The sequence below is a fragment of the Barbus barbus genome (genome assembly GCF_936440315.1).
Source record: "Barbus barbus genome assembly, chromosome: 35".
NCBI lineage: Eukaryota > Metazoa > Chordata > Actinopteri > Cypriniformes > Cyprinidae > Barbus > Barbus barbus.
This window is the reverse complement of record NC_136763.1, coordinates 18,078,429-18,103,446: the sequence shown is the minus strand read 5'-3', so window position 1 is coordinate 18,103,446 and position 25,018 is coordinate 18,078,429. Positions and strand designations below refer to the sequence as shown.

General features: G+C 37.3%; 2 protein-coding genes across 4 annotated transcripts in view; one reads left to right on the top strand and one right to left on the bottom strand.

Annotated features, from left to right (window-relative positions):
• The window catches only part of LOC306854892 (protein ECT2-like), a 30,919-nt gene extending 29,565 nt beyond the window's left edge, over window positions 1-1,354 (top strand). For all 3 annotated transcript variants that reach the window (XM_079393194.1, XM_079393193.1, XM_079393192.1), the window contains one exon: window positions 339-1,354. In XM_079393194.1, the coding sequence (XP_079249320.1) occupies window positions 339-428 (90 nt within the window). In that variant the 3' untranslated portion in view covers window positions 429-1,354. The remainder of the gene's footprint in view (window positions 1-338) is intronic.
• A 10,143-nt stretch (window positions 1,355-11,497) lies between these two features.
• The window catches only part of LOC306855427 (spermatogenesis-associated protein 16-like), a 67,719-nt gene continuing 54,198 nt past the window's right edge, over window positions 11,498-25,018 (bottom strand). Inside the window, exons 10-11 of the mRNA XM_079394146.1 lie at window positions 21,495-21,578; window positions 11,498-12,088 (exon numbers count right to left, since the gene is read on the bottom strand). Coding sequence (XP_079250272.1) covers window positions 11,849-12,088; window positions 21,495-21,578 — 324 coding nt within the window. The 3' untranslated portion in view covers window positions 11,498-11,848. The remainder of the gene's footprint in view (window positions 12,089-21,494; window positions 21,579-25,018) is intronic.

Here is a 25,018-nt window from a genome sequence, read left to right as displayed (position 1 = left end):
ATATCATGGTATGATGATGTATTGTAAAATTATTTGCAACATGATTGTTTTTATTTTAAGCTCATACCGCCCACTCCTAGACTTCAGTATGAATAGTTTTTTTTAAAAAAGAGGCCTAAGTGCATTACAGCTTTAACCAACACTTTAACTCTGCATTGAATCTTTAACAAGGTCTTCTGGGTATGAAAATGCACCAAAGGTTAACACATCCACCATTTACAATTCAGCACTCTCCAGTCTTAAACTAATTACAGACTAGAATGAAAATAACCTAGAATAACCCTAAAACTCTCCTTTCATCACTATATTATGTTTTTATTTTCTATTTCTTTTTCCAGGCTGCTCATTCCCCATCCATGATCAACCTGTCCTCCGCCTTTGAGAGGAAGTATCATACTTTCAGCCGATCCACAACTCACCTGTTCTGAACTTTGCATCCAGTGTTGTAATTAATTTCCACACTATGGTACCACGTCTGCACGATGCCTCCAGCCCAAGCCCCCCACCTGGGTTTAATTTACAGGTCCAGAACCCACCACATGAAGGACGGCTTGTTATTGATGTCGAAGTCTGGGCACATTTAATTAACATGAAAGAGACATAACTGACAGGTTCTGATTTTTATTAGATGGGTAGAGTTTTCACACAATTATTAACCACTGAAAGTATTTCTTAATGTTTTATAAGCTAATATAATAAAATCTAATCTAAACTAATCTATTTGTCAGCTTTTATAAAGCTATACACAACTAGCTGTTGCATTTAAGAGGAAATGCACTGAGCTGCCATAGTAAGGTCTGGTTTAAACGCAGCCTTACATTTTTGCGTACTTTTAGAAGTGATTTTTATTGTTGATTTAGGGTATTGGTTTCTACAAGTCAAAAGAGAGTTGTTGCGATCTACCTGCCATATTTATTCTCCAGAATCACTTCTATATGTAAATCTTTCCTTCTGTCTATATTTATGTGTAAATATTGTATTTTTTTTTTCTTTGTGATTGTCACATTAATAATAGTTTGTCTCCGTTGCTTGTACCGTTTTGTAGTCACTGCACTTATGTCACAAATATATTCACGTTTCACGTTTGTCTGTAAAAGGGATTCATATAATGCCTTTGCCTACTGCAGATTTGTTTGGAGTGGGTGGTTTTATGTTATTGGTTTGACTACTTTTGAAGGTGACTTCATTTATTCTTGATCAATAAAAGAAGCATTAAGCCTTCATCGTGTTCTTGTCTGTTTAAAAACAGCTATTTGTATGAGGAATCTGTTTGAAATGGTTCTCAGTGAGAGTGTAACCCTGCAAAACATTTTCCTATCTTGCACAATAAACTGAAGCCCAAACTATACGTTCCACTGAGTCTCAAGGACTATTTATTTATTATAAAAGCATTCATTTACACTCAATGGAGTACTTTGAAAGCTGTGAGCAAGACTGAGAAGAACACCGTAAATAAAGTATCTTGGGCCTTGAAGGGATGGTTCACCCAAAGATTAACATTTTGTCATCTACTCACCCTCTATTCGTTCCAAACGGGGAAGTCGTTGCCTAATGGTTAGAGAGTCGGACTCGTAATCCAAAGGTTGCGGGTTCGAGTCTCGGGCCGGCAGGAATTGTAGGTGGGGGGAGTGAATGTCCAGCGCTCTCTCCACCCTCAATACCACGACTGAGGTGCCCTTGAGCAAGACACCGAACCCCCAACTGCTCCCCGGGCGCTGCAGCATAAATGGCTGCCCACTGCTCCGGGTGTGTGTGTGTTCACTGCTGTGTGTGTGCACGTTGGATGGGTTAAATGCAGAGCACGAATTCCGAGTGTGGGTCACCTCACCATACTTGGCAGTATTTCACTTCACTTCAAACCTGTATGAGTTTCTTTCTTATGTTGAACATAGAAGATATTTTGAATAATGCTGGTAATCAAACAGTTGATAGTCCCCATTGACTTCCACAGTATTTCTTTCCTTGCTATGGAAGTCAATGGGGACCAACATCTGATTGGTTCTTCAAAATACTTATGCAGTATTTTAATACAAAAAACTTATGCAGATTTGGAATGATGTGAGGGTGAGTAAATGATAGTTTTTTTTGTTTGTTTGTTTTTGGGTGAACTATTCCTTAAAGTCCAAAGTATATATATTTTCCATATAAAAACCTGGCTCTGCATGTACAGTTAATGTGAATTATGCTTATGACATTTATGTACACTGTATGCATAACCTGTTGTATGCATAAAAACAAAAGTGTGTTTTGGGCTTAAGGCCATTTACAGTTGGTTTAATGTGCAGTCACATTTCAAGTTTCAAAGGCCAATTCAATTTATTTCATAGGGAGTTTTGTGTAAGTTCCCCGTGCAAATTTGGCCGATGTTCAAGTTGGAATTGTGAATTTGGCATGCCGACCTGCTTGGTTTGAAGGTGACTTCTTCGTGAGCAGTGCTTATCACAGTCACACTATCGACAACGGAGCATTTTTTGCCTGCAAAATGTTGCCTACATTTAAGCCCATTACAAGTTGAGGCTCAATGGAACCTCCTTATATTCTAAACCAAAACATAAGTCCCATATATTCTATCCATAGGTCACCCCAAAAAAAACAATCATTATGTTCTCATTAGTTCTCTCATAATGCATTAATTCATCTCATTTACTCTCCCTCATGTCAATCCAAACCCACAGAACTCTTTTGAATGATTGTTACTGTACATGCTTTTCTACCAGAAAAACAGTAGAGAGTTGGATCGCTGTGGATCTGATCCCAGATTGTTTGAGTCTTTGTGGGTGATGTGAGTCACATCTGAATGTCTCTTTGGTATTTAAACGTGCCATTGACAGGCTTCTCAAAAATACCGTATCTGTGATGCAGCCAAACAGCTGTGGCATCTCTTGCAGAATTATTTATGGCCTTCTGAAGAAACTCATGAAGACCAATATGGACCTTTTGAGTCTAAAAGCATCAAATAGACTAATCATTATGCATTGACACTTTTTCAATTTGGATTTGGAGTCTTGAGCAGCTCTGTCCAGTCTTAAGCAAATCCGTTGTGCCACTCAAGAGTGCTCATTATTGCACCAGGAAGCCTTGCTACTTGTTTTTTCTTCCTTCAAAGCAGAATACGGGTTTTTATTATATTAATGCAGCTGCGCTCCAGCACTACAGCCAGCTTCAGTTTCCTTTAACTAAAGGCGTAGATGCTGAAAAGTATCCTGGATACTGAACTAACACTGAAGCCCTGAGGCAAAGAAAGGCCAGGAATATCAAAAAAGGAAAACGGAGGTCTTGATTTTCTTGTTATAGTTGCCGCTCCTACACTTCAAAGCCAACGAATGCCTCATTTATCGTTGAATAGGCAAGTACAGGCCCTTTGTTCTCAGTTGCGTCCTACTCGGGGAGAATTTCATAGATAAGACCAGGTCACTGCCCCGAGCTTGACTCTCTCCTCTCTCCAAGTTTGAAAGAGCATTTAATATAGCAAAGAAAACCTGACCTGAGGTGCAAACAAAGATGTGAAGTAGCATTTGTTTTGTATTTTGTTTCTGTCCAGATTTGTTCCGGATTATTAGCTCGTTCTGTTTTACCAGTCATCAGGAGCCAAGACAAAGTTTTGCTCGAATATCCAAGCTAAGACAGGATGACTTTAGGATACAAGCTAACAAGGCCAACAGGGTCTACACAGAGCAAATGTTACATCATTCTAGTGTGGAGCAAAGGCTCAGGAGCTCCACTCGCATATGGCAAAATGAAATGTCTGATACAAACTCCAATGTCAGAATTTCATCATTTCAGAGAGCAGAAAAATGCTAGCAGCTGTTGTTGAATAGCTGCTACTGGAAACTTGAAACCTGAGGCGCATTTACACCTGCGTTTTGGTGAGCAAATCGCGCAACACTTGACCACACTAAACAAATGCATCCAAGAAGATTTCGAATTCCTGAAGCCACAGATCATTTCGCATTGGCCGAAGATAACGAAGGGCAATGGGACTCTTCTAGGAGGGGTGTTTAGGGCATCAGACAAGTTAGTACACCAAGTTAGTTCCTTATGTTCCTCTCTTTTGCATGCTGTGTGGAATCAATAAAGAAGAAAAGCACAGCTACATGATGCATTAGTGCACAGATGCTTGTGAAGGCCGAGTACAAATAGCTATAAGAAGCTGTTGGTTTGTTTGTAGTATACAGAGGATTGTGTTAGTACCTCTCATTAGAATGCAAAAAGACTAATGATTTATTGATGATGTATGCCAATGAGCTCCAGGCTTCTCGTTGCAGATCTCATCACAGGTGAGTCTCTAGTGATAATAGGAAAAGACTGAAGGGCAATGTAGAGACTTCTCTCTAAGGAAGAGAATACTTCAAAATCATCTGTTAGAATTTCCATTCATTTTGGGCTCAGCTGGTGCAGAGCCTTACGAAAATCTAGTTGCATGCATGTTGGTTTCATATGAGCAAGTTGACGGCATCTGCAACCTTTATGTGCATGGTTTTGTTAAACTAACACAATGCAGTAAGGTGTTGGCCAAAACAAAACAAAAAATTGCCATAGTTTCAATATGGTTCAAGCGTAAAAACACAAACAAGAGGCTGAGCAAATGTTGTAATATCTTGTAAACTCAAACTCAACACATCAACGTGTCTGGAGCAGTCAAAGGTGCAGTTGAATCTACCTTTACATATCTATGGGTTGGACTACATGATTTTGCACTAAAAGGTAGGCTATTATTAATAATCTTGCATATAAAAAGTAAAATGTCATATTATTTTCCTATTAAATGACCAATGAAAATTTGATGGAAATATGGACTTGTGACAAAGGTGTAGTTGCAGGGGTAACTGGTCTGTGCTAATCAGCCAAATTTTGACGCGTCGGGTTGGGCTGAGGTGCCAACATCTATCAATCTTCCTTTTGCCCATTCCTCACGCGCATTCACTGTTTCTCCACCAGTCCTTTCTCGGCTTTAACTGCTTGTGCAGGAAGTCAGTTGAAGTGTTCGTTATGTTCAAAGGACCCTGATTATTCCCAAATGAGCGTGCACCGCGTTAACTCTCACAAGGCAGCGATAATGACTGTAGCCTAAAACGGCTTTCCTCTGAAAATCAGATGGCACTTCACGTTTCAGAGAATGAGTTTGTTCGGTCTCCAGGAGACAAAATCAGAGCGCGCCTTATAAATGCGTCCAATTAAAAATATTTTCGGAATCTTCCTCCTCGTCTAACGAGCATTAAAAACGTAACCTTGAAAATTCCGTCAGCATCATAAAGATGTAACACGCTGCCTCTGGAGAGTGACTGTTAAATAAATCCTTTTGATATCCAGAGTACAGACAGCTACTACCCAGCTATGGCAGCTCGCTGCGTGTCATGCGCGATATGCACATGCAAAACCTTTGTACCGCCATTTCCATCCACTCTTTTAGCGTAGAGCATTGATAATTCGACGGCGCTGGTGCAGTCTGAGACAATTTAAATTACTGCCACCCTGCGCCTGCTTTCAGATTACCCAGAGATGCTTGTTTATGCCTTCTGAATCTCCTGTGGGTGTCTTCAAAGATGCTACTTCGAGACTCGGTGAAGAAACTCCAGCAGAGGATTCAAACTCGTCCCTTTTGTTTGGGGAAATAATTCTAAAGTCTAATTTCCTTCATGTTCTGCAGGTGGGCATTTCTGAGTGTAAAATTGTACAAGATCAATAGTTCATGCAGAGGAGAGGTGTAATAAGCTGTAATTGTTCATCTATTCAGTGCTACAAATACCTAATCTCATTTACAAAGCGCGGTTGCTGAAGTGTACCAGCTAAAGGTCACAGGAGGAACTGCTTTTTTTTTTTTTTTTTTTTTGATGGTTTGCACAGAGGGATAAATGCTGCAGGTATCATGAAAATCTTAAGAGGCATTCCACATTTTAATATTCTATAGAACCATGCCATATTTCATGTTTTAAATTCTCGAGTGTTTAATTTTCTTGGAGTAATAACTGTTAGATTCATGTTTTTCCTGTTTGCGTGGCATTTTGTGTTTTATAGACTAACTTTATGATTTTGCAATGAAAAGGTAATATTAGTCAAAACTAATAAATCTCATCCAGTGCCTGTAATTTACAACAACTGAGATGTAAAACTGAAGTATTACCCTTTTCAGCTGATTTACTGGGAAACCCCCTACATAATTCAGCACTGCCTGCTTTGATCATAACCCTGCTGTATGGGGTACAAATGTAACTAAAAGTCGTGTCTCCGGATCACATTCATTCAGTCAAGTTTATGCGGAAGTCTGGGTTCTGATAACGAACTGCTCTTTTATCGTGATATAAATCGGTTGAGGGTCAATTTTTGTCAGTGATCATCAAGCCAAAAGAGACCCCCCCCCCCCCCCCCCCCCCAAGTTCTCTGATCTTACGCCTATTGTAGAAAACGGATCATTAAAAGTTAAGAATACCAAAAACCTTAGGAATAGACAACCAGAAATGCATTTAAATGGCTTTCTTCCTTGAACTCGAAATATGTTCTTGCAGAATGTCAAAACCGCTGTACAATGAGAGGAAACGGTGACTATGGACTGTCAAACTCCAAAAATACACCATTAAAATAACCCATAGGACTTATTCGCATAATTCTACTATGTTTTCTGAAGCCATGCGATAGCTGTGTATATATTTTTAGTAATATTTTGTAGACCTATTATGTTTTTTTGTTACTGTTGTTGTCAATTATGCTTGTGCTTGCTTTTTGATTATTGTAACAGGAATTGTAACTTTTTCTTGTTCTCATTTTGAATGCTATATTGGCCTCAGTAATTTGTGACGCATGCAGACTTTATTCATTATTATCAGCTGTAAATACTCTAAAGGAGTATTTTAAATTTGCCAGTTCTTTTGCATATTAAGCCTAAGGAATGTCGATTAACCGAAACGTTGGCAATAAAATTTCATGATGCAAGCAGTGTATAGGATTTAAACATGTTTTTCTTGTTCATATAAGGAACAGGTTGAAATTTTGTAAGTTATTAAAATAAAAAGTTATTAAAATCTTGAGGGAAAACACCAAATACCATTTGGTGTTTAAACCAGGGATGTTGTCTCAAGTTTAAAATAAGCAAATAATGTCTTCAATGATGGCCTGTTCCTCACACAAAGCTATTATTTAACTTCAAAAGACTTTGAAAATTGTGAAAGACTTAACATGGACATACTTTTATGGTGATTTTCATTCCTTTTGGAGTTTGAATGTGTGAACTTTCTTGGAAATATCTAGTGAAAGTCATACGAGTTTTGGATGACGTGAGGGTGAAGTTTCTTTTCTGGATTCCTTTAATCTGTCTCTAATAGTGGTGTGATGGTTTGATGTTGAACGGTCTCCTGCTAAACCATTCCCTTTTAAATGTTTCACAACAGCTTGAGAACAGGGGCTAGTATATTTCCACACAGAGTGAAGTTCTTCTGAAGAACCCTGTTTGTTCTGATTGTGGAATAGTTTGGAAGGAGACGGGCTCAGATCTGATTTTGTACTCCACACTCCAGTGACAGATTTACACCTGTCTCTGCCGTTCCTCTCAGAAATGAGAGACAGGGACAGACGGAGAGAGAAAGGAAAAAATGAAAATCGTGCTGCTTCAGTCTCTCTAGTTCTAACCACAGCAGCATTTCTGTGTTCACTGAATTTGATCAGAAACATCTCCCAACTTCTTACTAGTGGAAAAAAAAACTTGGCAGGAGAGATGTTTACCTGCATGCTCTCTTGGGCTCAGAGCAAACAGTTTATCCCACCTGAAATCACAGCAAAACCAGCACCTCCTTCCACACACCAGGATCTGTCAGCCAAGTTCATCGTCTTCCTCTCTGACAACTGTATATTTTATAGTCAAACCTTGGCTTGCCATCTGCTTCTATATATTAAGGATCTTTATTTTAATGTTGCGAGTTTCTCCATGCGTTCATTCCACCTGCGTCTCGTTTATTCCTGTAAATATTCATCATATACTTTAGCACTTTGATACCTGCCTCCAGGCAGACAGTATGAGACCTTGCTGAGGCTGTTGAGATCAATTTCATGAGATGCTTCTGAATGATTATTATTATTATATGTATATATATATATATATTATCATATTGAGTTACTATAGAACCTAATTATCGTGGTTATATCTCCATGTTCATTATAATATAATGATATATAATGAACTGGATACAGCTCCCATAATGGATGGTTATGTTTGTTACATATCAACACTCTATTACATAAGAGGCTGTACATTCTATAGCATGTGGATACCACTTAATCAATCTTCTAACATTTTAGTAAAAATGTATTCTTAATATTAACATTTAACATTTTAAGTTTATCTTTTTATTTAAAATTGTAAATTATAAAAAAATATACCATAAGATCAAATATTTTTCATATTTAAGGAGATGTTAATTTAACGTGTATGTGGAGTGTTTTGATGTACAGTTTTTGCCTGCTGGGCAATGCATGCATTTATTTAATCAAACAATAATACTGTAAAAATAATATTGCAATTTCAGAGATCCTTCAGAAATCTCTGTAATATTGATTTGGAACTTAAGAACATTTCATTTTCACTGTTGCAAATAGTTACTATTTTCTTATTTTTCTGGAAACAGGATTCTTTGAATAGAAAGGTAATAACAATAGCATTTATTTGCATGAGAAATAGTTTGTAATATTTTAAATCACTTTTGATCCATGTGTTCTTACACACTCTAAAACAAATGCTGGGTAAATATTGGACACGTGCTGGGTTGTTTTCAACCAACAGTTGGGTTAAATGTTTAACCCAACCTTTTGGGTTGTATTTAACCAAGCATCTTTTAGAGTGCAGGTATTAATTTCTTTTAAAAATCAAAATGTTGACCCCAAACTATGGACTAGCAGAGTATATTGAAGGAGCGATCAGAATCATATCTAGAGACCAGAATATCATAGAGATCTAATAGCCTTATAAGCTGCATACACTCTTAAAAATGCTGGGTAAATATTGGACAGAACACATGCTGAGTTGTTTTTAACCAACAGTTGGGTTAAATGTTTAACCCAACCTTTTGGGCAGTAACCCTAACGCTGGATCTAAACAACCCAATCGCTGGGTTCGTCCATATTTTACCCAGCGGTGGGCTGTATTTAACCCAGCACTTTTTTGTGTAGCAACATTATAAGAACGTTATCATTTTATCATTTGCTGCTTTTTGATTTGATTAAATTAAGACCAAAATATGCACACAAGGATGTTCACTAAATGTTACTTTAATACGACTAATGTAAATGGGAAACAAAAAACCTATAAAACTGTTTTCTTAGCACCTGTGTGTTAATGAGACCCACATCGATGGTTTTCCTGCAGTAGCAGCATGCTAGTTATAGAAACTTAATAGCTTATCATGTGAACCACAGAGCGCTGGTTATTTTGTAGAGAAATAGAGGCGAGCAAAACTCTCTCATCTCCTTTTTAATTTAAAATCTTTCCTCTCAAGCTGTGGACGGAAATACTTCAATCACTCCCGTAGTATATAATGATGTTACAACCGAGCTGCTTACATGAGCAAAAACTGGATCAGCATACGTTTAGCGGGTTTTATCAAAATCCACAGCATTTAGAAACATCATTACTGAATCCAAACCGAAAACAGCATCACATATTCTCTTTATAGTGCTGCTGCACTGCTGTGAGTTCTAGTTATTTTACATGCAACACTGGATTACAATAACTGTTTAGAAAACACGCAATGGTAATTAATCTCTACAACATGCCGATAGTGTGCAATGCAAATGTCCTCCCTTCTCACCTCACTCGATGAACGCCATTAATGTATTGAAATGAATACGCACTAATTGCTGACTGGTGCCGTGCAGACTCGACCAAAGCCCTCCTAATTGCCTTAAAACACTGGACGGGCCCGTCAGAAACTCAGGGCTAAGCAGTATAGTTTGGGACGGTCTATAATTGGGTCCTAACAGAGATTGCTGGTACTGTATGTTGCAAAGCTCAAGGACTTACATGAATCAGCATTGTGCATATGTGTGTGTGCATAGAGATTTCCGCAGCCGTCAATAAGGCTGGATGGCTAAAAACGACCCCCCCCCCCCCAGGGGACCCCTGTTGTGTGCGTGCGAGCAATCAATCTTCACCCAGCAAGTGAGTGACGTAGCCTTTGGTGTGTGTGTGTGTGTTTACTCCTTGTGTTTTGAAGCGCCTGATCAATCCTCCTCCGCCTCCGACTGTAACCTGTAAATTCAGACCATTAACTCCCTTGCAAACAATAATATAGTCATGTATCAGTGATGTGTTTTTTTTATCTTGACATGCTGGTTTTGCTTTTACTGGTGTAGCTTGTGGTGCATTTGTAGTGCTCAAGAACATCAATGTCCTTGGGTCAAATTTCAGGCCAAAACCAAAAGGATTTATATTGAGAAGATTTATATTTTTCTTAAAGGAATAGTTCACCCAAAATTGAAAATTTGCTGAAAATGTACCAATGTACCATGTACCACTCTGGCCATTTTTTTTTTTTTTTTTTTTTTTTTACATCTGATCAGATTTGGAGAGATTTAGCATTACTTGCTCACTAATGGATCTGCAGTGAATGGGCGCCATCAGAATGAGAGTCCAAACAGCTGATAAAAACATCACAATCCACACCACTCCAGTCCATCAGTTAACATCTTGTGAAGTGAAAACCTGCATGTTTAAACAAATGCATCAAGGCGCTTTGACTTTAATCTTTCACTTATTGCCAAAATAGTCCATAATTCATAATATACAGTGAACATTCTCACATCAAAATCCACTGCCATATTTGTTTAGAACTATTTTCACTTCTGACGGCATTCCATTCACTGCAGAGGAGAAAATAATGTCATTCTAAGATGAATTTCTCTAAATCTGTTCGGATAAATAAACTCATCTACATCTTGGATGGCCTGAGGTTGAGTACATTTTCAGGAAATTAAAATTTTTAGGTGAACTATTCTTTTAAAGAAAATGTACGAAGTACTATAATGAAAAAGTATTATATTATGATGTATACTTAATGACATAAAGTATATATTTTATATAGTTTGTAAAAATTATTTTAATAAATTAAAAAAATAAAATAATTGTTAATCATTTAAAACATTATGGTAATATTTGTTGCACTGCATTTAATTTATGCTGATTTAGAAACATTTTGTAATATTAGTATAATATATTATCATTTCACAATTATATCTATTAAAAAAAACTTTTGTTTCTTTAAAATACCTTTACTAGTCTAAATTATTTTAAATAAGATATATAGAAAACAGCTAACTCCGTTTTTAACAATTCTCAAAAATCCTGTTTTTTCATTGTGCTTTCCAATTAATCTCAAGCAAACTGCAGTTGGGTTATTTTGATTAGATTAAAAAACTAAAAAAAAAAAAAAATATATATATATATATATATAATAAAATCAAAAATATATTTGTCAAAATAATAACAATAATGGTACTAAAACAGTAGTTTCATTTTAACAAAATAGTTATTTATTTTCTTTTTTTTCAATTTGGGGTGAAATATCCCATAAAATGTGTTCATAAGATTCATCCATATTCAGTATGAATGGGTTACTTAAATGAAACAGTCCTTTTCAGTGCTATATCTGCTTGAAGAAAGGCCTTATTTTATTCTTGTCGCTAAAATACAACCCATTATAGGTGCCTGGGAGAAGGTATGTTCATGTGAGGAAGGGTTTTTCTTGTGTCGAGGAGTGGGTCGTAAAATGAATGTGGGATGATTTGAGAGAAGACAGATCTGAATGATGGTTCGCCCGCAAAGCCCATTTATTTCTCTGAGGGTGGAGTAATGGCCCAGTGGAGTGTCCTACTTCTTGGCAGAAGATAAGTGTTTGTGGGGTGGCGGAAGGTGCTCACTTATTGGATGACTGGGCTGAGGGTAGGCCACTGCATTGGGTTGGCCCTGGGGTGACATGGCGGGACTCCTGAGGGACAGCTTTTTCAGGGCTTTCTTCTCTTTAGCCTTTTGCTGTTTGGTGGCTCTCAGTGCTTTCTTCTTCAGGAAGGTCTCCTCTAGCTGATAAAGCATCTCCTTCACTGCCTCCACCTGAAAAGGAAAAGTTCACCCACACATGATTATTTGCACAGCTTCACGAAGGAGACGTTTTGAAGAATATCTCCTTTTCAATGTAACAAAGGCATACAGTATTATAACCAGGCGTTGTCGAATTCCAAAAAAGAGCAAAAAGCAGCCATCCAAAGCATACAGTACAGCTTCTAAAGACAATATTTGAGTTGTTTTTCCCTTTGCCATAGCTTTTTAAATATTGTTTGATTAGAAGACACTCAAAAACCAACAGCAGCTGCCATCATTAAACCTCAAACTTTGCATCTTGACAAGCAAAGTTTCAATGTGGGAATGCACAAATTAGATTTGAGTTCTGATGGTTTTTGAAAACACTTATGATGGTCATTTATGAAGCTTGAGAGTCCCTGATTATGGTTTACTTTCCTTTTATAACCTATTTTATTTTATGTTCTATTTATTTTAACGTTTCAGCCCAAAAGAAAGACATTTTTTTTATTCTTAAATAAAATAAATCCTTTCTCATTATGGTGCAGAAGTATTTGTATTTTTAAATATTTATTAAATTTAATAAATTAATTAATTTAGGTGTTACCACACACAAAAAAGTTTTTCAGCACACTGCCCACATAGGAGCAGACATGCTGGAAATGTTCTCATGCATTAAGTTTAAAATCTTAAAATTAATGTGGAAAATTCATATGAACAAGTTAATTATATTAACACACACTGTGTCCTATTTTTATTGACTTTGCACATATTTAGGTTGTGACCATTTTTACAGTGTAATGACAAAATGCAAACATCATTTCTCATTTTGCGATTTGCTGAAATTAAGAATAACATGAGGGAAATTAATATTAATTTTTGTATGTACTGTTGCTTTAAGACAAACACACACTGTCAGAAGATGGGGACATATCATATTTATCAAGCTTTTGCATTTGAGAAGTTTGCAGAGCCACACCAAAGCATATTTTTGAGACCTTGCAACCCCCCCATAGAGAATTAATTATCTCAAAAAGAAAGGGACGTGGCTCTCATTTCTGAGGAGATGGCTGGGCGTGGGAATTTATTGTGTCTGCTCTCGGAGAACGGGAAGGAGGGGGAGTGAAATATGAAAGTGAATGCGGGATGAAGAAAAGCTGTGAGTTAGGAGATGGAAAAGAAAGGCAAGGTTGAGGGAGAGAGAGAGAGAGAGAGTGTCAGAGGCTCTGTAGTTCAGAAATATGCAGTTATGGGTAGGTGGTGAGTCCTGTTTGCTTATGAATTCAGTCCAAGTGTGTTTGTTTGGAAGCTTTTTCCTTTTTCTCCTCTGGGAACCGGCCTGAAATCTCCACAGCAGTGGGTCGAACAGTCATTCCACGTTCAAAAGCGTTCTTTCTTCCCTCTCGCTTGCTTTTTCACTGAAATGTGCTTCCATTTTTTATGTTTCCTTCTTGTTTTCGGTCCTCATGTCCGGCTCAGAGCAAGTATTGGGCAAACAGGCTGGCCACCCACTCATAAACACACAGGCTCGGCTCTATCCCAACAACAATTAACTCTTCATTACAATGCATATTGTGTGTGTGTGTGTGTGTGTGTGTGTAGGGCACGGCTCTTAGCTTCTGCTACCGCTCAGGCATTCAGCAGCGATACACGAGCTGTCAAAACGCCTATCAAACCTGTCAGCGCCCATCATTCCATCCCCAAAACAAAAGGCCTCCTCGTCAGAGGGGAAACAGAGCCTTGATCAAAGATCCCATCCGCTGCTTCAGAAGACGGTAAAACTCATTATGCAGTCAGACTGTCAGTCCTGCTGGCCTTTACTGGCCTTTTAACAGTTTACATAGTTAGACGCTTATTCACTAGATGGCGTTTGGGGGGTCTAAAGAGTCAAAATTGTTTGACTATGTGAACAGAAAAATTAAATTAATTTTTGTTATTGCTGTGGGGAAAATCATGTAGTTATGGCTAAATTTATATCTTGGTCAGACCCTTGCATCCCTGCTGTAGTCATGACAATCAGTGCACGTTTTTTTCTGCGGCCTAGTCTGTGCATGAGAATCAATAATCAGCATTTAAGCGTCTGATACATCGTTTGCAACAACTGTGATAAGTCTAAGTACATTTATGCCATCTTTGTGCATTAGACAGACTTTCATGCGCTCAGGGTTCGAGTGAAATTTGACTTTGGCAGTTCATGCCATTTGGGTGGAACAGATTTAAATAGGCAGTTTGTTATCGGACGTGAGTGAATGAAATCAGACAAGTGCTTTATTAAAGTGACTGTCCAATAATTATGAAGTGTTATTTTTGGGATGTGACAGATTTTGTCCCAGTATATGCTGCTTCAATAAATTCTGTCACCTCCTCACCCTTTTTGGTGAAACACACGTTACAAAGGCTTTTGCCGTGGTACTGCGGGTTACACAAGCAACATGCCCGTGGACACTGCAGACTAGCGGTCTGCATGTGTACTGCACGTCGACGCAGAAGTATAAATGAAAACTGACGCATAGCCTACGCCATAAAGAACCAATAGAACAACAGTCATTCCTATTGAAATAATGCCCAAAACACACTATAAAAAGGAGTTTTGTAATGGTTTTAATGGAAACTATAAGACTTTCTGTGATGGTTTCTATTGTTTTATTTGTTTTTTCAGCATGGTAACGATAGGCTACACATACTGTGATGTACACTAACAATATTGAGCTGAAGCTTGACTTTGCAAAATTAAAATCGCAAATCAAATCACAATCGCAATTTCTGTCAAAAACAAAAATCGCAATTAGATATTTTCCCCAAATTGCACAGCCCTATTGGATCGGACAGCAGCTGCATCACAAACGTAAGTAAAGGATTTCATATTGCTTTGCCTGTAAATTATGGTATGTTTTCAAAGCACTTAATGTGCAATAGCATGGGGGCATTGATACTGTTTCCTATGCAATGACATTAGCCAATCATAATAGTTGTCGTTTATTGACATGCATTTCAGCCATTTAATTTCAGATCATTTCAGGGTCAAAATGAGGGTTGAAAATAATAATAATGATAATAATTGTTAAATGCTAATAATGCTAATATAAACAGGAAAAATCCTTATTAACATTATAGTTGAACTTCAGTATTAAAATAATAAAGTAAAAAATAAGATAAAAATTATATCTGCCTATTAACGTTCCCTTTTTTAAACAAGAGGTTATAGGCTTAGGTTAGGGGTGGCATACAGCTGTTCAAAAATATCTGTATAATGATAAAATGTAACCATATAAATATATTTATAGTAATATAAAGGATTCATAAAGACTTTTACATTTCTTAATCAGTGTGTATGTAAAAAATTCTGTATTTTATTTTGTATTTGTTGTGTATATAAATCCACATTGTTCTTGTGTTTGGTGTATATTCAGATGTCCAAAAATGTTGTGTGAACGTAGGAATACTTAAGTATGCTAAGGAGATCAGGCTGCCTGAAGTTCTTCCATTTCAGGAGGTCAAAGGTCACACTTCTGCAGGATTTTTCAGAAGTCAGATTGTTCTCTACACTCAGAGTGAATCGACAAGAACCAAAGCGCAGACTTAATGTAGGAACGATTGCTCATATCTGTTCTCCCTCCCGCGGGAGGAGTCAGAAATAGATGGGATGGTGGCTGGCAAAGAATGAAACAAGCTGAGAGCATGTAGCTCATACTCATAAATATGAAGATGCCCATTTGCTGGGGCAGGGATGAGTGCACTTATACTACTGTAGTGGAAAAACAGCCTGAAACGCAGCATCTAATGACTCTCCAAAAAAACAAACAGCCATATCAATATATGTACGGCCACAATATGTGAAATTCAGCACTCATCAGAATGTGTCAGTTAATGCCCCTTTTGATTCAAGTAGAACAAATTGGGGTTGGAAATGAAATTTGCTGCTGGTGGGTTTCTGAGAAGGACATGCTGCCGAGCTTCATAAATTAACTACTCAATAATATGAAGGAAATTAAGGGCTGGGAAGCACTTGAGCTGCATATGAAGTTTAAAGTCTGCCTAGTTTAACAGGCTTTTTATGCCTTTATGTAAAGCAGTTGATTTTTTTCCTTTTTTTCACAGCAGTTTTTAATCACACATTTTCACGTACATTTAGTGTTAATATTGCTGGCTGCTATATGTTAAGTTACTGTTTGCTAAATCGGCACCTTAAGTTTAGCATCTGGTAAATCAGTTATTCTCAAATTTTAATAAATTCAATTTTTTTGTCATTCAATTTTTTGGCCACTGCATGGTACTGTTGGTATTTTTATTTTCTGAGGGCAGATGGATCACATCTTGAGATTAACAGAAGGAATCTATGTCCAGACTGTGTGTATGTGTGCTGACAGATCAGTCTGTATTCGGTATTTGATAATACAAGTCTCTCGTGGGCTTGGATCCTTGTTGGCATGTTTTGACTGCTGTTAATCTTTTGGCCTGATCTTCCCAGAAACCCTTGGGTGAAGATTAATCCAGTTACTTCATTTCATAAAGATGGTCCACAATGTTTAGTTTAAGATTAGACGCACTGCTAAATTGGGAGAATGAAGCAGAAGACCACATGCTCCACAGAACAGAAAATGCAACACCCACAGACCTGGGCCTCTCACTGATGCCTGTGGTTCTTGTCTGAAATTCGGATTTGTTCCATAATGCAAAAAAAGCGGTGTTGGAATGGGGTTGGGATACTCAGTTTTATTTGGTGAAAATAACCAACATTGAGAATTATTTTAAAGATGCTTTATAATTAACCATTAACATTACTAAATACCATTATTTTAGGCCAGTTTTGTCCTCACTCCTTGCCTTATTTTAGAAAGTTATTTTACTATAAAAGATCAATTAATTAAAATGATTTTATTATTATTGTTATTTTTTAGATGTTACATGATCTACATGGCAGTTTAGTTCTGAATGGAATTAAAAAACTTTTAAGCAGCTTCAGAGAAAACTAAAATGCATTAGCATCTTTAAAAATTTATATATAAATTCACAAAAAGTATTTGTATACATAGAACGCATGATAAATTAGAAATAGAAAGCATATTAATCAAAATATGGGTGAAATGTTGTTCCATCATCATTCAGCCTAAGATATATTTATGTACAAATGAAACAACACTTATTCTGGTAAAGACTGGTAAAGATTTAAAATTGCTTAAAGTTAATCAGTTTTGCACTTTGATCCTTAAATAGAGTTTTTAATGTCCTCTAATGATTCTTGTTCTAAATATGCTTAAGATTTTTGGTATATAAACTATTAACACTGAATGACATTTTAGTGGGTGTCTTCTGTAAATCATGGTAAAAAAAAAATATAAATATGATTGGTTTAGTGTTCACTGTAAGCTGGTCCTGCAGCATGCAGAGTTTAGCATGCCCTCCACCTTCCCCAGCTCCACCTGTCTAGATTTAGCAACAGATTTATGCATGCCTTTTCATGCCATAACAGCATATCTTACATGCTCACAGCGGTGGGTCTGCATATCTATTGGAAGTAGCAAGTCTGTCTTCTTTACCAAGACCAAATATGATGCTATCTAGGAAAACCCGTTTTCAGAAAATTTCAAAAACAGGTCGATTGTAAATTTTTTGGGTCAAAATTGGGTTTTCATTAAATTATTAGTCTGTAACATCTTGTCTATCATCTCTGAAAATATCATGGCAAAATTCACTTGCACAGTGCAGAAAAATAGCAATTTATTATGGCAAGCAGAAAATACTGTATTTCTCTAGTTTGCTAACACGCGCTGCGGAGGTGCTTTCACCACTACATAGACAGTTCACCTTTCAAAATAAAATATGTAATGTATATAATAAAGGTGTATCAATGCACATTTTCCACTAGTCCTGTATGAACTACGGCATGCAAAGTTCAGGGTAACGTTAGCTAGTCTGTTTGTATAATGAAGCAGTATAGCGCTCTTGACAGAGAGAGCGCTATATATTTCTTAAAGGGACCAGCACCATTTTTCATGGTGACAGCGTGGAATTAAAACTACAAGTTTAGAAAACAAAACTACAAGTTACAGTTCTGAACTGTGTCTGGTTATGTATTATGAATCCAGTAGAACAGGAGAAGAATTGGAAATAGCCTGCATGCTGTAATCTGTAATGTTTTATGAACATAATATACACTTAATGTTCAAATGTTTGCAAGTGTTGAGTGTTCCTTGGGGTCATATTCTATCTTTTACATGTACAGTGCCTAAAATCAGTATTTTACCACAGTAAAGTGACTTAAATTACTTGACTGTTGTGCTTTTATTCCATTGCATCTCTTTTAACCAGTTTTTCTGTTTTTGCATCACAACTATATTAATGTTGCCATATCCATTATTATGATAAAATCATTCTAAGAGTTAATAATGAATTTATGTACTGCATTTAGGCTATGTTGCACAGCACTAAAATCCAGCGATTTCTGGCTTCTGCAGTAATGATTTGAGCTGTGAAAGATGGTGTGTGTGACGACTTCAAATGTGTGTAAATATGGTTTGTTGCTTTTACAGAGCACAATCTTTCATCTTGTAAAGAAAACACCCAATTTCAACCTTCCTCTAAACCAGCTGTCTTCCCAAAGGTTTTGCCCTTGAGCAATCACACAGTGATGAACTCCACGGCTTTGCCATAAATGTCTTTCCCCTGCCCCTGGTTTTAATATTTAAACATCATTGGTTGCAGATCTCAGGCCATTGCCCTCTCTTCCTCCCTCACTCCCTTTGTCCCTAATGCTGGCTGGATGATGCATGAGACAGATCTGGAGTGAAAGGTCATGTCCACAGGAGAAAGTGTGAGCTTTTAAAGAAGAGTGTGTGTTTGAGCAGGAGCGTGTGATGTAATCAGAGCGGCTCTGAGGTGCGGGCAGCTGATGGAGTGATTAATAAGGGTCCATCAGTAACCCCCGGCGACAGGCGCTGCTGTGGCTGAGAGCGAGTGACCCGCTGATGCACTGTCTTTGTGTGAGTGTCATCATTCCTTCCTCAGCGTAATTCATCACCGCCAAGGTCCAGACAACACATTCCCTTTCTAGACCCAACAATCCCCAACTGAACCAAGCCCTGGAGTCTGACCCATAACCCCACTGGCCTGAAAACAACATCCTCCACTCTACTACTAAAATGAAACATGGTTAATAACCTCTGAAACGACCCCGTTCCTGTCCCCCAACATTGCACATTTTGAATGTGCAAACATTGACCTCAGAAAAAGGTCATGTTTCACCTGAGTTTTAGGTCATGGAGTCTCTACTAATGAGCTCTTGACCTGAATGGGGTGAGTTTGATTCGGGAGACGTTCAAAATGTGCACCATTCTCCACTGCTCTGAAACATCCTAAACACCCTTGTAATCAAAGCTGGCACCACAATGTTCTCATTCCTCGACTTTGAATTTGCATTGTTGTGTAGAAAAGTTCAGGTTAGGTGAACCTCTGAATTTATATAGAGAAAAGACCAAGATCAGCAAAAAGATGATCAATAGAGGCTCGAAATACACAGATTGGCATGAAGGAATCACTCATTTTGGCAGTTTTAGTGTTAGTTTAGCATTATTTATATACTAGTAGTATTCTTTAATTTTGTAAAAAATTATATATTATAGTAATATATAAATGTATAATATAGTTATTTATAGTTTTATATTATACATTTAAATTTGTTGTATATTTGTTTTTCATTTAAGTCGACGTTTTAGTAATTTTATGTGCTCTGTCAGTTTTTTTATTTTTCTTTTTACCCTTAATTCAGATCTATTTCAGTTTTTGGTTATAGCAATTTATGGACTTTTTAATCTTAATCTTTTTTTTAATCTTGCTTCATTTCAGTTTATTTCAATTATCAAAAGCAATTTTCATCAGTTTTAGTTCACAATAACAGCACTGGGTGGTTTTGCATCACCATAATTGGAGCTCTTGATGCACGGCTCAAATCTGGTATGGAGATAGTGTAATTATATTTTTCAAAAAAGAAGCGCTAGAGCATGACATCATATTCTACTGCACATATTCTGAAATTTTTCTAACTTTCTCTGGGAACCTGATCTCCAGCATTACCTGAGTACCTCTATGCTAAAGTCAAAACTAACATTTATTTAAGTACTATTTATATACTATTATAGTATTTATTAATATTTTGAACTAGCTTGTGATTTTATATTTTCAGTTTTAATTTTTAGTTTAACTTTTAGTAATTTTTCTTTAAATTTATATTTATTTCTTTATTTTGGTACTTCAGCTCAAACCTTTTTTTTTTTTTCTCCAATTATTTCAGCCAAGGCTACATTTCTAATTTTAATTTAACTTTCTCTGGGAACCTGATCTCCAGTGTTACTCGAGTGCCTCCGTGGCACCATCTAATTTCATAAACAAGCAGCTAATGTAAAGACTAGCAAAAAGTCGGAAGGGGAAGTCGTGGCCTAATGGTTAGAGAGTCGGACTCGTAATCGAAAGGTTGCGGGTTCGAGTCCCCGGCCGGCAGGAATTGTAGGTGGGGGTAGGGAATGTCCAGCGCTCTCTCCACCCTCAATACCACGACTGAGGTGCCCTTGAGCAAGGCACCGAACCCCCAATTGCTCCCCGGGCGCAGCAGCATGGCTGCCCACTGCTCCGGTGTGTGTGTGTGTGTGTGTGTGTGCATTTGTTCACTACTCACTGCTGTGTGTGTGCACTTGGATGGGTTAAACGCAGAGCACCAATTTCGAGTATGGGTCACCATACTTGACAATACGTCACGACTTTACTTTACTTTAGCATTTATTTAAGCCTACAAATTTCACTCAATAACTACAGATTTCAGTACACGCACAAATACCTGAGAGGGACTGCCTTTTTTTTTTTTTTTTTTTTAAATCTTCTAGCCTTTAAAGTTTCCTCAAACTTCTCTTTAAAAGTCTCCATTCTGGTCAGGCTTCCACAAGAGTGGGAGGTAGATTCAATTCATTGAGGCACAAGGTGGTAACCAGGCTAGCAAACACTGCCATGGTGCTTCAGAAGAACTTTTCAAAAGATTCAGTGTTTTATAAAAAATAAATCATAATTCTGTGGCTTAATTCTGTTCTTGCCAGGGTCCTGGCTCAATTTCCTTCTCTCAGTAGCAATTTGAAAAACCCAAGCCAGGCTAATTAACAGGGGAAATTCATTTATAGACAAGTATTAAAGAACTGCCCACACCAAGAGCTTCATTTTGAAGTTCACACGACTTGGTTCGCCATAATAGAAATGACAGCTCTGCCAAGAAGTGTCCGCAGCCCCTGAAGACCACCTCGGAAAATAAATTTTGCCCTTATGATTTAGTGCATCAAACGTCTTTTTTGAATTCTGAGGAGTGTGTGTATGGAACAATGGTGTGTGTGGGCACTGAGTGGCATTTGTGCCCCATCTACACATGCCGTCATTGTCCTTTTCCCTTTCGCTGTCTGTTTACCTTTTGCATTGCATTCCACACACGTTCCTGATCAGGCCGCCTGCCTTCAAGGGTGTCCATGGTGTCTGCCATTAGAGCCAGCAGCTGCCAGGAGAAGATAAAGATGATCACAGCTCAGTTCACACAAACGCCATAACTTTTCTAAACACTGCACCTTAAAAGCTAATTAAAAAATCATTTGTTGGCAGCTGATTTTTATAAGTCATCCCTCATATAATGAGGACTTCCTCCTTGTTCCCCTTTGGGTGGTGGAGAGAGGGAGGGGGTGGTCTTGGGTTTTTACAAGGCTGGTGGTTAGAAATTGAAACAATGTGGACAAATTGAGGAACAACACTCGTCCATCACAGGGCACAGCAGATGGGAATGTACACGCTGCACGCTGAGAGAGAAGGAAGGGGAAGCTAAAGAGTGATAGAGACATGAAACAGAGAAAGAGACAAAAGAGAGAAAGTATATGGGTCAATGACATGGCATTGATTTATCATTTATGAATTAATATTACATTAATTTAAATATTTTAGATCTTTATGGGAAAGTAAAAAAGACCATCTTGAGATTGTAATGAAGAAAAAATCCCATGGACTTACTGTAAAACCTATTTTGCAATTGAATGATTATTTCAGGTAAACAATAATATGAATATATTTAAAACATGATTAATATTTTCTTTTTGAAAAATTATCTGTGTTATCAAAGTCAGTGTATTATAACCTGTCGGAAGAAATGTGTAAAACTAAATATATACAATTGTTTTTACGTTTCAAACAAAAATGTATATATTTATATGAAAACCAATTTATATCTATATACATTAAACAGTTGTTGAAAACAATAGAAACATTTCAAAAGATACTGAGATTAAGAATGTCGAGACCCATTTAGCTGAAGGACCAGTTATTTAAATTATAATTAAAATGATTATTGCTAAATTATTTCAAAAGGGGGAAAAAAAACACTTTTAAATGACAAAAGTGAAGTGGAATAATTTTATGAAGATAAAATACTAATATATATATTTTTAATTGTCCAAAATGTCAAAGCCAAACCTGTAGGAAGGATTTAATCGAACAGGTATGACATCACAGAGAAGACACATACAGGTGCATCTCAAAAAATTTGAATATTGTGAAAAAGTTTTTTGTAACTTATTTCAAAAAGTGAAACTTTAATATATTCTAGATTCATTACATGTAAAGTTAAACATTTTAAAAGTTTTAATTTAGATGAATAGAGCTTACAGCTCATGAAAGTAAAAATCCAGTATCTCAAAATATTAGAATATTTCCTAAGATCAATGAAGAAAAGGATTTGCAAATCAGAAACGTTTAAGTTCTTTAAAGCAGAGGTCTTCAACCCTGCTCCTGGGGAACCACTGTCCTGGAAAGTTTATTTCCAACCAGCTTCAGCACACCTGCCTGCAATTTTCAAGCAGTCTTGAGGAGCTTGATTGGCCGCTTCAGGTGTGTTTGATTAGGGTTCTAGCTAAACTCTTTAGGATAGTGGGTCCCCAGGAACAGGGTTGAAGACCTCTGCTTTAAAGTATGTTGATTTCTGCACTCAATACTTGATCAGGGCTCCTTTAGCACAAACTCCAGCATGAGTGAGGTGTGGCGTGGAAGCGATCAGCCTGTGGCTCTGCTGAGGCACTATTGAGCCTTCAGCTCATCTGTATTGTTGGATTGACTGTTTCTCATCTTTCTCTTGAAAATATACCATAGATTCCATATGGGGTTCAGGTCAGGCATGTTGGCTAGCCAATCAAACACAGTAATATCATGGTCAGCAAAGCACTTGGAAGTGGTTTTGGGTCTGTGGGCAGGTGCTAAAGTCCTGCTGAAAAAGGAAATCAGCATCTCCATAAAGCTTGTCAGCAGATGGAAGCATAAAGTGCTCCGAAATCTCTTGGTAGACAGCTGCATTGACTTTGGACTTGATAAAACACAATGGACCAACACCAGCAGACGTCACACCACCCCAAATCATTACTGACTGTGGAAACTTCACACTGGACTTCATGCAGCTTGCATTCTGTGCCTCTCCACCCTTCCTCCAGACTCCAGACCTTGATTTCCAAATGAAATGCAAAATTTACTTTTATCTGAAAAGAGGACTTTGGACCACTGAGCAACAGTCCAGTTCTTTTTCTCCACAGCCCAGGTAAGATGCTTCTGATGTTGTTTCTGTTTCAGAAGTGGCTTGGTAGCCCTTTTCCTGAAGACGTCTGAGCGTGGTGACTCTTGATGCACTGACTCCAGCTTCAGTCCACTCCTTGTGAAACTCTCTCAAGTGTTTGAATCAGCTTTGCTTGACAGTATTCTCAAGCTTGCACTCATCCCTGTTGCTCGTGCACATTCTCCTACCCAATTTCTTTATTCCGGTCAACTTTGCATTTAATATGCTTTGATACAGCAATCTGTGAACAGCCAGCCCTTTCAGTAATGACCCTCTGTGACTTACCCTCTTTGTGGAGGGTGTCAATGATTGTCTTCTGGACCACTGACAAGTTAGTAGTCTTCCAAATTATTGTGGTTTCAAAGAAAAAGAGATACCCGAATTTAAACTGTAGGGATGGTCATTGAATGACACACAAACGTAAATATTCTAATATTTTGAGATACTGGATTTTTGGCTATCATGAGCTGTAAGGTCTAATCATCAAAATTAAAAATATATATATTTTAAATGTTTTACTTTACATGTAATGAATCTAGAATATATGAAAGTTTCACTTTTTGAAATACGGTACAAAAATAATTAAATTTTTCATGATTTTAAAATTTTTTGAGATGCACCTGTACATATGTGACCCTGGACCACAAAACCAGTCATAAGGGTACATTTTTTGAAATTGAGATTTATACAAAAAAGCTGAATGAATAAGCTTTCCATTGATATAGGATAGGACAATATTTTGGCTGAGAGATATCTATTTGAAAATCTAGAATCTGAGGGTGCAAAAAATCTAAATATTGAGAAAATCGCCTTTAAAGTTGTCCAAATTATGTTCTTCGCAATGCATATTACTAATCAAAAATTACGTTTTTAAGATATTTATGGGAGAACATTTACAAAATATCTTCATGGAACATGATCTTTACTTAATATCCTATCTTCATGGAACATGATCTTTACCTTAATATCCTTAATATCCTAATTTTGACCCATACAATGTATTTGCTATTGCTACAAGTATACCCATGCTACTTATGACTGGTTTTGTGGTCCAGGGTCACATTTATGCATTTAGCAGATGCTTTTGATCCTCTTTTGTAAGCCAAATGTCAAAGAGCCAGCAATTTTCATAACATACAGTTTCAGGTTTATAAGAAAACTTTTAGCAAGCTAGAAAAAAAAAGAATGCTGAGAATTATTATTATTTTTTATGTCTGTGGGGTGCTCAACTCTGGACCTCGAAATTCACTTTCCTGCAGAGGATCAAACCTGGAGTAAACTTGATTTATGCTGTAGCTAAACTCTGCAGGAAAGTGGACTTGAGGCCCAGAGTTGAGGACCCCTACTGTAGA